The 16,347-nt window shown below is 38.2% G+C and overlaps 2 protein-coding genes across 7 annotated transcripts in view; both read left to right on the top strand.

Annotated features, from left to right (window-relative positions):
* Window positions 1-16,347, top strand: part of MASTL (microtubule associated serine/threonine kinase like) — a 35,263-nt gene that overhangs the window by 2,996 nt on the left and 15,920 nt on the right. For all 6 annotated transcript variants that reach the window (XM_036344753.1, XM_036344735.1, XM_036344725.1 and 3 more), the window contains exons 2-6: window positions 3,224-3,361; window positions 7,616-7,755; window positions 8,419-8,507; window positions 12,248-12,354; window positions 12,805-12,955. In XM_036344753.1, coding sequence (XP_036200646.1) covers window positions 3,224-3,361; window positions 7,616-7,755; window positions 8,419-8,507; window positions 12,248-12,354; window positions 12,805-12,955 — 625 coding nt within the window. The remainder of the gene's footprint in view (window positions 1-3,223; window positions 3,362-7,615; window positions 7,756-8,418; window positions 8,508-12,247; window positions 12,355-12,804; window positions 12,956-16,347) is intronic.
* Window positions 15,887-16,310, top strand: LOC118673665 (60S ribosomal protein L30-like). Its single transcript, XM_036344786.1, has one exon. It carries the CDS (start codon window positions 15,902-15,904, stop codon window positions 16,247-16,249), a length of 348 nt encoding a protein of 115 aa, XP_036200679.1. The 5' UTR covers window positions 15,887-15,901; the 3' UTR covers window positions 16,250-16,310.

Here is a 16,347-nt window from a genome sequence, read left to right as displayed (position 1 = left end):
GAATATTACTACCTTTTTTTTAAAATTTTGTTTTATTGCTTAAAGTATTACAAAGAGTATTACATATGTCTCCTTTTTGTTTTTCCTCCCTTGACCTTCCCCTGGCCTCCCCTACCCCCCAGTGTCTTGTGTCCATTGGTTATGCTTATATGCATGCATACAAGTCCTTCGGTTGATCTCTTACCCCACCTCCCCATCCTCCCCGACCTTCCCACTGTAGTTTGACAGTCTGTTCGATGCTGCTCTGCCTCTGTATCTATTTTTATTCATCAGTTTATAATGGTCTTAATTATCCATAAACTAGAAGCAGGGTGCACAAAAATTTGTGCACTGGCAGGGGTGGGGGATCCCTCAGCCCAATCTGTGCCCTCTCATAGTCTGGGATCCCTCGGGAGATAACCACCTGCTGGCTTAGGCCCGCTCCCCTGGTGTCAGATGGCACGCCCAACCCTGCAGTGTCTGCCCCGTCTCCCCCGGTCACAGATGGCAGGCCTGGATCCCGCACTGGGTGGGGTGGCTGCTCAGATAGTGCTGCTGCCCACTCCACACACGGCAAGCCCGGATCCTGCGCTGGGGCAGGCCGGCGGCTCGCGATTGCGCTGCTGCCCACCCCACCCCGCACACAGCAGGCTCGGTTCCCTGGCCAGGGCGGCCGGCGGCTGGGGATCGCGCTGCCACCAGCCCCAGACGGGGTGGCAGAGTGGGATCTGCCTGCAGTATGCAAATTAGCTGCCATTTTGTTGGCGGTTAATTTGTATATCACACTGATTAACCAATGGGAGGCGTAGCGAAGGTATGGTCAATTACCATGTTTGTCTATTATTAGATAGGATAAGTGAGATCATGTGGTATTTTTCTTTCATTGACTGGCTTATTTCACTTAGCATAATGTTCTCCAGTCCCATCCATGCTGTTGCAAATGGTAAGAGTTCCTTCTTTTTTACAGCAGCATAGTATTCCATTGTGTAGATGTACCACAGATTTCTAATCCATTCATCTGCTGATGGGCACTTAGGCTGTTTCCAGATCTTAGCTATGGTAAATTGTACTGCTATGAACATAGGGGTGCATATATCCTTTCTGATTGCTGTTTCTGGTTTCTTGGGATATAGTCCTAGAAGTGGGATTACTGGGTCAAATGGGAGTTCCATTTTTAGTTTTTTGAGGAAACTCCATACTGTCTTCCATAGTGGCTGCACCAGTCTGTATTCCCACCAGCAGTGCACGAGTGTTCCTTTTTCTCCACATCCTCTCCAGCACTTGTTGTTTGTTGATTTGTTGATGATAGCCAGTCTGACAGGTGTGAGATGGTACCTCATTGTCATTTTGATTTGCATCTCTCGGATCATTAGTGACTTTGAGCATGTTTTCATATGTCTCTTGGCTTTCTGAATGTCCTCTTTTGAAAAGTGTCTATTTAGGTCCTTTGCCCAATTTTGATTGGATTGTTTATCTTCCTTTTGTTGAGTTGTATGAGTTCCCTATAAATGTTGGAGATTAAACCCTTATCAGTGATAACATTGGCAAATATGTTCTCCCATGCAGTGGGCTTTCTTGTTGTTTTGTTGATGGTTTCTTTTGCTGTGCAGAAGCTTTTTATTTTGATGTAGTCCCATTTGTTTATTTTTTCTTTAGTTTCCAATGCCCTATGAACTGTATCGGTGAAGAAATTGCTTCGGCATATGTCTGAGATTTTGTTGCCTTTGGATTCCTCTAGTATTTTTATGGTTTCCCGTCTAACATTTAAGTCCTTTATCCATTTTGAGTTTATTTTTGTGTATGGCGTATGTTGGTGGTCTAGTTTCATTTTTTTTGCATGTATCTGTCCAATTTTCCCAGCACCATTTACTGAAGAGACTGTCTTGACTCCATTGTATGTTCTTGCCTCCTTTGTCAAATATTAATTGAGCATATTGATTCGGGTCGATTTTTGGGTTCTCTATTCTATTCCATTGAAAAATATGTCTGTTCTTGTGCCAGTACCAGGCAGTTTTGAGAACAGTGGCTTTGTAATACAGCTTGATATCTGGTATTGAGATTCCACCTACTTTGTTCTCCTTTCTCAGGATTGCTGCAGCTATTCGGGGTCTTTTTTTATTCCACATGAATTTTTGGAGAGTTCGCTCTAGTCTGTGAAATATGCCATTGGTATTTTAATGGGGAGTGCGTTGAATTTATAGATTGCTTTGGGCAGTATGGACATTTTAATGATGTTGATTCTACCAATCCATGAATATGGTATGTTCTTCCATCTGTTTATGTCTTCCTCTATCTCTTTTTTTAATGTCCTATAGTTTTCTGAGTAGAGGTCTTTTACCTCCTTAGTTAAGTTTATTCCTAGGTAGCTTAATTTTTTTGGTGTGATGGTTAATGGGATTGCTTTTTTAGGCTCTCTTTCTGTAAGTTCACTATTGGTGTATAGAAATGCCATAGATTTCTTGGCGTTAATTTTGTATCCTGCTACATTGCCAAATTCATTTATTAAGTGTAATAATTTTTGATGGAGTCTTTAGGGTTTTTTATGTACAGTATCATGTCATCTGTGAATAATGACAGTTTTACTTCTTCTTTTCCAATTTGGATGCCTTTTATTTCTTCTTCTTGTCTAATTGCAATGGCTAATACTTCTAGTACTATGTCAAACAGGTGTGGTGAGAGTGGGCATCCCTGTCATGTTCCTTTTCTTAGGGGAAATGGTTTTACTTTTTGCCCAACTACCTTTGGATTTTGTTATAAGAAGAGCAGACCTCCTACCTTGAGCTAGTGCACAGGCCCTGTCGGAGCCCAGTGCAGCAGGTCAGGGTGATTACTTGTTCGCCAACATGCTGGGCATGTCGCTCTTCCTGCTTGTCATTCTCTATCACTATGTGTCCGTCAACACTTCCAAGAAACAGGAATGAAAGTGGCACCTTCTCCGCCCCAGGGTTCCAGGATATGGTCTGAGGCAAGTCAGTCAAAGACCATTTGCTTACTCTTTTTCCTTCTTAAAAGGGATGTGATACTTTTGACACTAGATATCAACATTAGCAATTCTCTGTTGGAAAAATTCTGCTTTTGTTTTTTTTCCACATTAGCTGTTTTTCTGGCAGTTTCCTGGTGGCAATCCAAGGTCCAAATGACATCTAGGCGTTTTCTCCCTCTGGTTGTTTCTTGGTGGTAATTTCAACCCTGAGAACAATTTGTAATTAAAAATGAATGTCTTTTGTCATGTTGTCTACTGTAGGTTGTCAAAAAAGCAGACATGATCAACAAAAATATGACTGATCAGGTACAAGCTGAGAGGGATGCACTGGCCCTAAGCAAAAGCCCTTTCATTGTCCACTTGTACTATTCACTGCAGTCAGCAAGCAATGTCTACTTGGTGAGTAAACAATTTTACTTTTTTGTCTTCAATCAGCAATCACTGAGCCCAGTGACTTAAGACTAAAGTCTTCGAGCTCCGAGTACCTCAGTTTAAATTCCAGCTCTTGCACTTACAGTGAAACATCAATTCTCTAACTTCTCCCATCTCCAACAATTGGGTTCTCTATCAAGTTATTTACTGAAAAAATGTCTCTGATTGTGGAACAACCCTTTCATGCTGACTCATCAGCGTGACAAAGAGCATCTCTCAGTACTACATGCCAGGTGCTGTGCTAGGAACAGGAACAAAAAGATGAAAACATATATTATGGAAACATTTAAACATATGCAAAAAAAATCAAAAGATTAATGTAATGAACTTGATTAGCCTTTCATATAATGGTTTTTGTCATCCTTGAATTCATTGCCTGGATATATTATCTTATTAAAGCTTGAAGATGATGATTTTTACATTTCTATTATTGTTTTAGTTCTGATTAGCTAGAATTTTTCTATAAAGAACTTTCCCTTGTCATCCAAATTATTACTCTGAAATACAGCTTTTATGAGGGAAGCAGAATAAGTACTTGATTCTTTTCCTTTCATCACCAACTTTCAGAAGAGCTACTTCCAGATGTTTATAGTTTTCCTTTTAGTTTTTGTTAAGTATCTTTATAAATTCATGGAACTGTATAGATTTATAACACATAGGTTGTATCCACTGTAGTCATGTTTCAATTGTCCCATCTTAAGTGAATGGGGACCCCTTTGGTTAATTATCTTTTTATACTGTCTTAGACCACAATCTAGGTGATAGTGATTATTAAATTTCATTGCCACTAGGCTATCATTCCTTTTAGGCCTTTTCAGTGGATGGACCAGGAAATACATCTTTATAGAAAGACAAAATTATAACATGAATTTATACTGGTATTTTCAGCTCAATGGAAGGTTATAGAGTTTTTACTTAACATCTTGAAAAATATATAAATTATAAAATGATTGGGAGAAAATTTTTGTATTTTTTTACCCTGCGAATCTGAGATCCTAGTAACATTAACATAATTACTTGCTGTAACATACAATAGATGTATAGCTAAAATATTTTGAGAATAACAATACCAATATTGTTTTGCTAACAGTAATAAAACAATTGGATTTGATTTTGGATTTCTTTGAAGTTCTTTTTGTCCTTTTGTTATACTTTCAAGTTCTGAGTTTTGATGTCACTTGAAATAATACTCTGTGAGGGTATGATGTAGATCTAGGTGCATATGTTACCCTTTTATATCAAAGATTTCTACTGAAAAGCAGGAATCCATAAAAGTTCTAGAAGAAAATTTATATCAGTATTTTTATAATCATAGAATGGCACAAAATTTACGTAGTACAACATAAAACTTGCTTAAATTTTAAAAACATGTGACACAAAATACCATATGCATGGTCAAATGACATGTTTGGATAAAATAGTTATTGTCCAGAAGAAAAACAGGCTAATTTTACTACTATGTAAAGAGATTTGCCAAGCCGGTATACCTCAGTGGTTGAGCATCAACCTATGAACCAGGAGGTCATGGTTCAATTCCCAATCAGAGCATATGCCCAGGTTGCAGGCTCTATCCCCAGTGGGGGGCATGCAGGGGTCAGCCGATTAATGATTCTCTCTCATCATTGATGTTTCTATCTCTCTCTCCCTCTCCCTTCCACTCTGAAATCAATAAAAAATATTTTTTTAATAAAGAGATTTTACAAAGCAATAAAAAAAGGATAAGTACCCCAGTAGAAAGTGGGCAAAGAATAGAAGTAGTTCATAGAAGAAATATAAAACACCAAAAATAATATGTAAAGATACTACATCTCCCTGAAAATAAACATTTAAACTGGTCTATCTTTTCTTTCTTAGATTAACAAAGATGAAAAGGATTGGTAATCACTGTTGATGAGAATATATTTCCAGTACTAGTAGGGCATATGGCACAGATTCTGTGCTTAATAACTGTTTTTAATGATTGATTTCATCAATAAATATTGATTAACTTCTATGTACCAGGGAAACTACTAACCTAAGGAGGAAAGAAATGACCTTGTTTTATGAAGTTCTTAAGTAGGCAGTATTTTATAGCTTAAAACTATAGAAAATTTTGGAATAATAACCAGTATGTATAAAAGAAATAATAGAACTTTGCAACCACACACAGCAATAATGAAATGATCTGTAGTTGCATAATGCTAAAATCACTGAATGAAAGTTTGTTGAGAAACAGGTTATTTATGTAGCTTCAAAGTATCTCCCCCAGATTAATTATTAATTGCAAAGGGGGAAAAGTACTTCTTCAGTGAAGAAATCTGGAAGTCACAACTTTAAGTCATCAAAGATATCATCACCAGTAAAAGAACACACTGATGTTAGTTGAGTGTCTCACCTGGTGGGAGTCACGGAAAAGGACTCAACATTGCTAATGTAGTATTCCTGCCCAAAATGCATAACTTGAATTGAATCATGAAAAAATAATCACGTGTCATAAAAGACTGCTTCCCACTATCCCCCCTAAAAAGCTAATAACTGTTTCAGATTAAAGAATACTAAAAAAGACATGACAACTAAATCCCATTCCTGATTCTGGCTTAGGCATGAGGGATGGGCAGAAATGCTCTCAGGGACAATATTGAAATCAGAGAAATGTGAATATGGACAATGTGTTAGATAATTGCATTATATTAGTGTTAAGTTCTCAGAATTATATTATGCCATAGTTAAGTGAGAACATCCTTTTTAAAAAATATATATTTTTATTGATTTCAGAGAGGAAGAGAGAGAGGGAGAAAGAGATAGAAACATCAATGATGAGAGACTCATTGATAGGCTGCCTCCTACACGTCCCACACTGGGATTGTAGCCTGCAACCCAGGCATGTGCCCTTATCAGGAATCAAACTGTGACCTCCTGGTTCATAGGTCGATGCTCAACCACTGAGTCAGGCCAACCGGGCTGAGAACACGCTTGTTAGCAGATACATGATGAAGACTTTAGTAGTGATAGTTCATGATATCTTCAACTTATTCTTGATTATTTAGCAAAGATTTAAAATTATGCATTAATATTTGCTAATGCTGCCATATAGTTTTTTCAATTAAACTCTTTTACCTGAACAAAATTACCTGCTTTTATGTGTGTTAATAACATTAATAATTGTTATTTTGAAACATGATTATCTTAAAGGTTCGCATAAATATTATTTATTTTATAGTCATATATGCGGAGAGGGAAAAAGTGAATTTGGCAAACTATTTTAGAAACTATATGGTTACCTTGCTCACCAGAATATTGACTGAATCAACGAAACTTTTTGTACAAATGTACAAAAGTTGCAAATAAGATTCCTAAGGAATTTACAATGAAGAAGGGAGACTAGTGTAACACACAGGAAATAATTAAGGAATAATATAAATGTATATAATTAAGAGTAGTCAGAAGGCAGTTTTATGGGGGATGAGGAGAGTGGAAGGCCAAGCATCAATGTCATCATGGAGGTGGGATATATACAGACACATGGATAGATTACTAAGGTTGGAATAAGTACAAGGGCAAGGGAAAAGGGAGGAGACCATTTGCTAACCAGTTATGATCCTTTGTTATTGTATTTTGTTAATTCTAAGACTTTATTGATTCAAAAATTCAAAAAAAAAACCAACTATATGGTAGCCCTAGCCATTTTGGCTCAGTGGATAAAGCGTCAGCCTGCGGACTGAAGGGTCCCTGGTTCGATTCTGGTCAAGGACACATACCCAGGTTGCAGGCTTAATCCCCAGTTGACTGTATGCAGGAGGCAGCCGATCAATGATTCACTCTCATCATTGATGTTTCTATCTCTCCCTCTTCCTTCCTCTCTGAAATCAATAAAAAATATATATATTGAAAAAACAACAACTATAGTGGGGCCTTGACTTACTAGTTTAATTCGTTCAGAGACCGAGCTCGTTAAGGAGCTCGTTAACTCAAATTACTCTATCAACTCAATGCAAAAAATCAGCCGAGAGACAGCTGGTATCTCAAAAAACTCGTTAGTCAGGACACTCGTAAGTCAAGGCCCCACAGTATATGGTAACATGACCAAACCTGGTATTAATGCAGACTGAGTGGCACCATACTAAACTATGGTTCTTCATAGAGAACCATACTAAAACTATGTAACTGTGATGCTCAAATAATATAAATTTTAATGTAGTCATATTGGTTTTATTTTCCAACATTTATGTTCCTTTCTGATAGCTAATGGAATATCTTATTGGTGGAGATGTGAAATCTCTCCTACATATATATGGTTATTTTGATGAAATGATGGCTGTGAAATATATTTCTGAAGTGGCACTGGCTCTAGATTACCTTCATAGACACGGAATCATTCACAGGTAAAAACTGACTTTTCTGTAGACTATTACTTAAAAACACAAATAATCAAATTATGTTTTAAATATTTGCATAATCATTTGCCCATATATCCAGGTTATCTAAAGTCTATTATTGACATGTGAAATTAACGGGTTCCATCAGTTCTCTCTTTGTGTCCTTGTGTTTTTAATAATATGTTGCTTTGATCATGAGTGTACCACTTTATTATAATAAATATTGAATTGTTTTTTTTCCAATCCTTTACCACCATACAAAATTACCATATTTTATAATCCCAGCTGATTTACGGTGGGCAAAGAAATTCAGGTTTAGTGGTTCTGCTCTATGAAAGCTTGTTATTAACCTCCTTGAAAGAAGTAAATAGGATTTTGACCTAGCTTGAGATTTATTTTATCTAATGACATTGATTTCATTTATGAACTATCTAGTGAATGATGCAAAAGATAACCATTAAATTAGTTTTCTTTGTTATAGATTCATATATATAAAAGGTTGTTTGCTTTTTAGACTTTTCTGTAGTTTCAAAGTCACCAATGAGTGCCTTATATTAAAGGAAATAAATAGGGTTTGAGACTTCTGTAACTTTTCTTCCCCTCAAGAAAACTCTAACATCAATACTAGCTCTCTTTTAATCATATCCTATTTATTTTCTGTATGTGCAGGGATTTGAAACCAGACAATATGCTTATTTCTAATGAAGGTCATATTAAATTAACTGATTTTGGCCTTTCAAAAGTCACTTTGAATAGAGGTAAGAAAAATAGCAGGTAAGTACCTTTTATAAAATCCAAAAAATTTTAGCACTGGCCAGGTAGCTCAGTTGGTTGGAGCTTCGTCCCATATACCAAAATGTTGCGGGTTCGATTCAATTAGGACACATACCTAGGTTTGGGTTTGATCCTCAATTAGGACCCCTACAGGAGGCCACCTATTGATATTTCTTTCTCTCTTCCTCTTCTCTCTCTCTCTCTCTCTCTCTCTCTCTCTCTCTCTCTCTCTCTCTCCCCCTTCCCTCTCTCTAAAATGAATAAAAAACATATCCTTGCCCTAGCTAGTTTTGCTCAGTGGATAGCGCATTGGCCTGTGAACTGAAGAGTCCGGGGTTTGATTCCAGTCAAGGGCACATGCCCAGGTTGCAGGCTCAATCCCCAGTTGGGGGTGTACAGGAGGCAGCCTATCAGTGATTCTCATTATTGATGTTTCTCTCCTCTCTTCCTCTCTGAAATAAATAAAAATATATTTTTTAAAAAACACATATCCTCAGGTGAGGATTAAAAAGAAAATCCAACAAATTTTAGACACCACATTTCATTAACTTACACTGTTTTTTTATAATTATTTGTTCTGAAATAGACTGGAAAGATGTAATGGTACCTTTCTTTCAATTAAAGATGAAAAATATAAATAATTATTTTTAAATCCTCAAAGGTCCTTGAAGATCTTTAGATCTTCGAAGAGGAACTCACAATTTCTGGGGTTTTTTTTTACTTTTTACCTCTACTGAAACTGATTCTGACCAATTAAACATTCCTAAAATAACTATAACATGGTGAACAGTTAATAGCTAAAGAACTTATCCAAATATATTTGACCAACAATAAGACCTTATTAAACAAGGGGTAAAGAAAATGAAAATACAATTCACACACACATATTAAAAATAATAAATGATTCATTTTACACTATTAAACTAGCAACAACAAAAAAAGAACTTATTGCTTTATCAATATGAGGTGTAAATGGCCCTAGCCAGTTTTGCTCAGTGACTAGAGCATCAGATCCTGGAGTGAAGGGTCCCAGTTTCAATTCCGGTCAAGGGTATGTACCTCAGTTGCAGAGAGCATGCAATGTTTCTCTCTCCCTGTCTAGTCCCCTCCCTTCCGCTCTCTTTCTAAAATTCAATGGAAAAATATCCTCAGGTGATGATTAACAAATACACATATACTAAGGAAATTAATTAGAAGAAATATTTTAATATCTCTATTCGCCCTTTTCTATAATAGAAATGTCAACCAAATTCACGATAGACAATGACAGATGGAAACATGCGCGTGTAATTGGCTCCAGTGAGAGCTTTTATATGTATCACACATGTGTGAGTCAACTTAGCCTTTTATGTATATAGATAAACTTGCTTAATTCGACCTGCTTTCTGATTTAGCTAAACATTTTTCAGCCCAGTGAAGCACCCCAACTTCACTTTCAGGTAATTGTCAGCAACACAGAGGTAAATATCAACATGAAGCATAATATTATTGTAGATCGTGGAGGGAGAAGAAAGGGTAAAATATTTAACTGTAGCAGTGTTTGACTATATTCTGCACCGTGAGAAAACCTGAAGTCATTTTCAAGTTCCACCATTTCTTCTTTTCAGTCGGATCAAGTTTCTAAACTTTCTAAATTGCCGTTGTCTTGCTAATGAAAAGAAAATAGGATTCCACTGAGTCTCCTATCTACCTACTCCAAGACTTCTGTGAGGATCAAATGAGATGAGGCACGTGAAAATGCTTCATAAACATTTGGTTGAACTATAAAATGTTTGCACCTGACTATAAAGCAAGTCAGGTTTCTGGGCTGAAGAAACTTCAAGGAGGCTAATCGCTAGGGAGAGGAAGCTGGGTGTTGCTATGTGGCGTCATTACCCGGTGCCCACAGCGACAGTGTCCAGGCTGGGCTGTGGGCCACATTTTGTGCCATGAGGTCTTGGTAGCGTTGGCTGCAATTTGGTGGGATGTCGCTCCGGGGTGGTGGCAGGGTCTGTGTCCCACTTAGGGAAGCCAAATGTTGTTTTGTCGGTGCCAGATCTGTGGTGCCGTTTGTTTTTAAATGGCTAGTACGCATCATGGCAGCACCTGCGTTGAGCATCTGCCCGCTGGTGGTCATTGCTCGTCATAGCTACTGATCAGAGGGAAGGACAGACACTTAATCTTTTATATACTGGTATATAGATGACATAAATGAAATTTGTTACATTCAAATTTTCAGTCAATTTTTAAAAGTTTTATATCCCATGCAAAGTTATATCCTAAACTTCTCTTACCATTTTTGACATATCTACACTAATAAAAGACAAAGATGCTAATTGACTGTACCTTCGCTACACCCATCAGCCAATCAGAAGACTATGCAAATTAACCCAACAAAGATGGCTGCTAAATTTGCATACTGCAGGCGGGGCGGCACAGCGTGAGCCACTGCCTGCCCGCCACCATCCGGGCCTCCCGTGTGCGACCCAGGGTGGCAGGGCAGGGCAGTGCGATCCGCCGCCATCCAGGCCTGCCACCTGCGACCCAGCACAGAATCCGGGCTTGCCATCTGCGACCCGGGGAGCAGGCCTAAGCCAGCAGGTTGTTATCTCCCGAGGGGTCCCAGACTGTGAGAGGTCACAGCTCGGGCTGAGGGAGTCCGTCCCCCCCCACACACACACCCCCCGCTAGTGCACAAATTACTGAGCACCAGGCCTCTGGTCCTATATAATAAAAACCTAATATGCAAATTGACTGAAAGGCAGAATGACCTGTCACTATGATGTGCACTGACCACCAGGGGGTAGACGCTTAACACAGGAGCTGCCCTGAGCCCGCAGGCCCCAGGCCAGCCAAGGTGGGTGCCAGTGGGGGCCCCCGATCGCCCTGCTGGTCACTCCACAGATGAGCCCTGGTTGCCAGCCAGGCCTAGGTTCCCTACCCATGCACGAATTTCATGCACCGGTCTTTAGTCAAGAAATAATATGATATTATATGTGGGTGTTGAATTATTTTATTTTACAGTGTTATATAAAGATCTGTGTTAATTTCTATCTTGACCTATATTTGCATATTTTAATTAACATGAAGGGCCCATAATTTGTATTAATTCCTTAAATAGATTCTGATATTGAAATTTAATTTATATTCCTATCTTTTGATTTCTTTCTTAGTTTTGCTTACCACCACCTTTTCTAATATTTTATTTACCAAGAATTATTTTGTTGCCAGTTAGATAACACTCTTGTTTAGTGACTGAGTACTCCCTGAAAAGCTAAGACTTTTTGTCATTACACTGAATTTTAGTCATTCCAGAGCAAGACTGTTTTATCAGACTAATGATTTCAATCAGTGGCTTAGTTTTTTTATGTTTGCTCTATGGCAGTGGTCGGCAAACTCATTAGTCAACAGAGCCAAATATCAACAGTACAATGATTGAAATTTCTTTTGAGAGCCAAATTTTTTAAACTTAAACTATATAGGTAGGTACATTGTTATTAACTTAATTAGGGTACTCCTAAGGCTTAGGAAGAGCCACACTCAAGGGGCCAAAGACCCGCATGTGGCTCGCGAGCCACAGTTTGCAAACCACGGCTCTATGGCATCTGGCTTTCCTGTGTCTGGCACAAGCCAATTGGTAGATAATTTAATGTGGAAAGAGGGGCAAAGTTCAGGACATATGATTATAGACTTAGTCAATGACAGTTAAAATTTTTAAAAATTTCATATACTTTTCTTTCCATAGATATCAATATGATGGATATCCTTATAACACCATCAATGGCTAAACCTAGGCAAGATTATTCAAGGACCCCAGGACAAATATTATCTCTCATCAGCTCTTTGGGATTTGTAAGTACTTGATAAGAAAAAAATCACATAACATGGCCTTTCATGATTGCCATTTAAAATATAAAATATTTTTCTTTTTAAATAAATGATCAAAATGAATGTAAGTAACCCTAGCAGGTTTGGCTCAGTGGATAGAGCATCAGCCTGTGGACTGAAGGGTCCCAGGTTCAATTCCGGTCAGGGGCATAGGCCCAGATAGCAGGCTTGATCCCCAGTAGGGGGCATGCAGGAGGCAGCCAATCAATGATTTTCTTTTATCATTGATATTTCTCTCTTCCTCTCCCTTTTTGAAATCAATAAAAATATATGGTTTTTTTAAAATTAATGTAAGTATGAAGCATGTGAGGTTACTCTGAGAATTAATCTACGTAGGTCTATGCACTTACCAGTAGGTGGTGTTTTTGTGAAGATAAATATTAACATTTATATTTGTCTTTCTCTTTTTTATAGCACCCACCAGTTGAAGAAGAAAGTCAAGACTCTGCAAATACTCTTTCAGCCCATGTATCTGAAACATCACAGCTTTCTCAAGGACAAATTTGTCCTATGTCTGTAGAACAAACGGACAGTACTCCTTATTCTAGCAAACTACTAAAATCATGTGAGTATAAAAGAAAAAAGTTTACTTCTAATATCAATTTAGCAATAAAAAAATACAAATATTTGAATACTCTGTGGCATGCCTGTATTTCATTGTGTAGACACTACTTCTGACAGGGATTGTTGCAGATGTTTAAGTCAACAGAACAGAAATTCTAGCTAATGAGATAATCTTCAATTATCTATAGCATTAGAATGACCATTGGGTAGATTTCACTATATTGGGTCTATGGAAATCTTATATAGAGAAGATGTAGTACCTGTAATATTGTTATGTGTTTGTAAAATTTCTGAAAGATTTTTTAAATAAAATAGTCAAAGAAAAGTTATAATTTTTTAAGTAGCATACAATAAAATACAAAGCCACGTTCTAGAAGAGGAGAGTGGGACACTTGACATTTATATGGTACTTAACATCACTCTTTATTACTTGGCAATTTAGTTCTCCGCACTCATGTTCTTCATCTTGGGAGTGTGAATAACAGAGTGTTAGTTGTTTCATGGATGTTACCTCATTTTTAATTTGGTCCTCAACAAATCTGTACATGTCTAGAACATATACTGTTATCTTCTTTTTGCAAATGAGAAAGCCATTATTTGAAAACGCTTAGTCACACACTAGTAAATGGGTAAGCTGAGTCCTGGTTGCAAATACAATTCTCTGTTCACTTGTCCTTTCCTCCAAATTAGTGAATCTTGTTTCTTCTGTCAAAACCCACTATAAAAATGAAAATACCTGAAATACATATATATAGGTTCAATAAACAAAGACTGATAAAATACCAGGTGTACCGGTTAATAATGTGGGTTTTTTTCAATATGATGGAGTTAACACATATGCTGATATATATGCGATTTGATATGTATGCTATTTTGTATTGACAAGCTTCAAAACTTCATATGTCAAATTCTGAAGATGTTAACATCATAGATATTTTTACGCTTAAAAATGTTGAACTTCGTGCCAAAAAAGCATTTGCCAGAAGTTTTAATACATTATTTTGAAGAAAAGTGCTGCTGAAAGTTATCGTATACTTTGGGAAGCTTATGATGAACATGCTCCATCTCAAGATGCTTGGGAACACTGGTTAAAATGCTTTAAAAGTGATGATTTCGATGTGAAAGACAAAGAACGTCCAGGTCAATTTGAACCACGCTTTGATTGTAAAACGACCGGAATGGGCCAGAAGACACGGCAAAGTAATTTTGCTTCATGATAAAGCACCATCACACACTTAAAAACCAGTTAAAGACACATTAAAAGATCTTGCTTGGGAAGTATTAACCCACCCGCCATATTCACCAGACCTTGCTCCTTCAGATTCCCACTTGTTCTGATCGATGGCACACGCACTTTCTGAGCAGCACTTCAAAGCGTACGAAGAAGTGGAAAATTGGGTCTCTGAATGGTTTGCCTCAAAACAAGGAAAGTTCTATTGGGAGGGTATCCTCCACAAATTACCTAAACATGGGGAAATCTGTAACTAGCGATGGACATTACCTTGAATAAAGCACTTTTGATGTTTCTCTTGAAATTACCGTGTTTTCTTTGATTACAAAATCCGCATTATTAACCGGTACACCTGGTATATAATATGCCAATGTTATTTTATAGCCTTAGTCTTAAGAAAAAATAATTGTAACTCCCCTAGTCATTCTTTAGTCAGAATTAGATAGCTGCAAGGCACTGTGCTATGGATAAAAAGATGGATAAAAGATATCCTTGCCTCACAAGAAATTATACTTTTGTGGTGATTATAGGTATAAAATGGTAACAATAACAATGAAATAAATGTCACAGAGGCATACTTTTATGCAAAACAGAAAGTGACAAATACTAACTTGGAAAATCAGGAATGGTTCTAAATAAAGATATAGCAACAGCCAAGCTAGACTCAGAAAGAGGAACTTAACTCCAAGTATAGTGGAAAAGAGCATTTCAGATAGAAGCACTAGCATGAAAAAGGCATGGACACATGGAAGTATATTCATATTCCACCTTCACACCATAGGGACTTACTGTATTATGTGAGAACTAGAGGCGTGGTGCATGAATTTGTGCACAGGTGGGGTCCCTCAGCCTGGCCGGTGATTGAGGCCTATCGGGGCCAGCCAGATGGGGGGAGGGACTGCAGGAGGTTGGCCAGCAGGGGGGATGGGGAGGGCCCACAGGAGGTGGCTGTGGGAGCACACTAACCATCAAGGAGTGGCTCCTGCATTGAGTGCTCCCTGGTGGTCAGTGCGCATCATAGCAACTGGTCGACAAGTTGTTCAGTCATAACGGTTGCTTAGGCTTTTATATATAGAGACTAGTGGCCCGGTGCACAAAATTCGTGCACATTGAAAGGGAATTAATTAGAGGAATGTAATTTGGTCTCACTGTCTAATATCAACAATAGCTGAGCGTGAGGCAGTCCGCGTTTCTGAAATTCAATGACATGAATTTTAGCTATTACTTTGCCAAATAAATGGAATTTACAGATATCATTTAAGAGCATTCAGCTTAATATTAAAAACTCTGGCTACCAAGTCAGGTCTGTTTTCAACTTTTTGCCAGCGTTGTAAATTGTTTGCAATATCTGCCCATTTGGGGTTGCATGTCATGGTTATGAATAAATCGGGCTTGCCATACTTTGTTACAATTGCCATAGCATCCCGATATTGCTGCTGCATATTTCTGGGACTACCCTCAGAAGATGATGGAAGTATTATCATTGTACCCAGTTAAGGGCACATACCTGGGTTCCAGGTTTGATCCCTGGCCCCTATGTTTCTCTCACTCTCTTTTTCCTTCTCTCCCTCCCTCCCTTCCACTCTTTTTAAAAATCAATGGGAAAAAACCCTCAAGTAAGGATTAATTAAAAAAAATAGCTCTGGCCTTTCTCGCTCCCTGGCCATCTTGGCGGCTGCATCTGGTTGGGGGCCGTCCCGCACTTGAGGCAGGAAGATGGTGGCCGCAAAGAAGATGAAAAAGTCGTTGGAGTCGATCAACTCCAGGCTCCAGCTGGTGATGAAAAGCAGGAAGTACGTGCTGGGGTACAAGCAGACGCTGAAGATGATCCGACAAGGCAAAGCGAAGCTGGTCATCCTGGCCAACAACTGCCCGGCCTTGAGGAAATCTGAAATAGAGTACTATGCCATGTTGGCCAAGACTGGTGTCCATCACTACAGTGGCAATAATATTGAATTGGGCACAGCGTGTGGAAAATACTACAGGGTATGCACACTGGCTATCATTGATCCAGGTGATTCTGATATCATTAGAAGCATGCCAGAACAGACTGGTGAAAAGTAAATCATGGGAAGTCTTTCTTTAATAAAATTGGCCAGAGCTTGGTTTAAAAAAAAAAAAAAAATAGCTCTGTTGTGCAATACTTAATACTTTGCCTAATT

The sequence above is a fragment of the Myotis myotis genome, unplaced genomic scaffold, assembly GCF_014108235.1.
Source record: "Myotis myotis isolate mMyoMyo1 unplaced genomic scaffold, mMyoMyo1.p scaffold_m19_p_1, whole genome shotgun sequence".
Taxonomy (NCBI): Eukaryota; Metazoa; Chordata; class Mammalia; order Chiroptera; family Vespertilionidae; genus Myotis; species Myotis myotis.
This window is presented reverse-complemented; position numbering and strand designations above follow the sequence as displayed.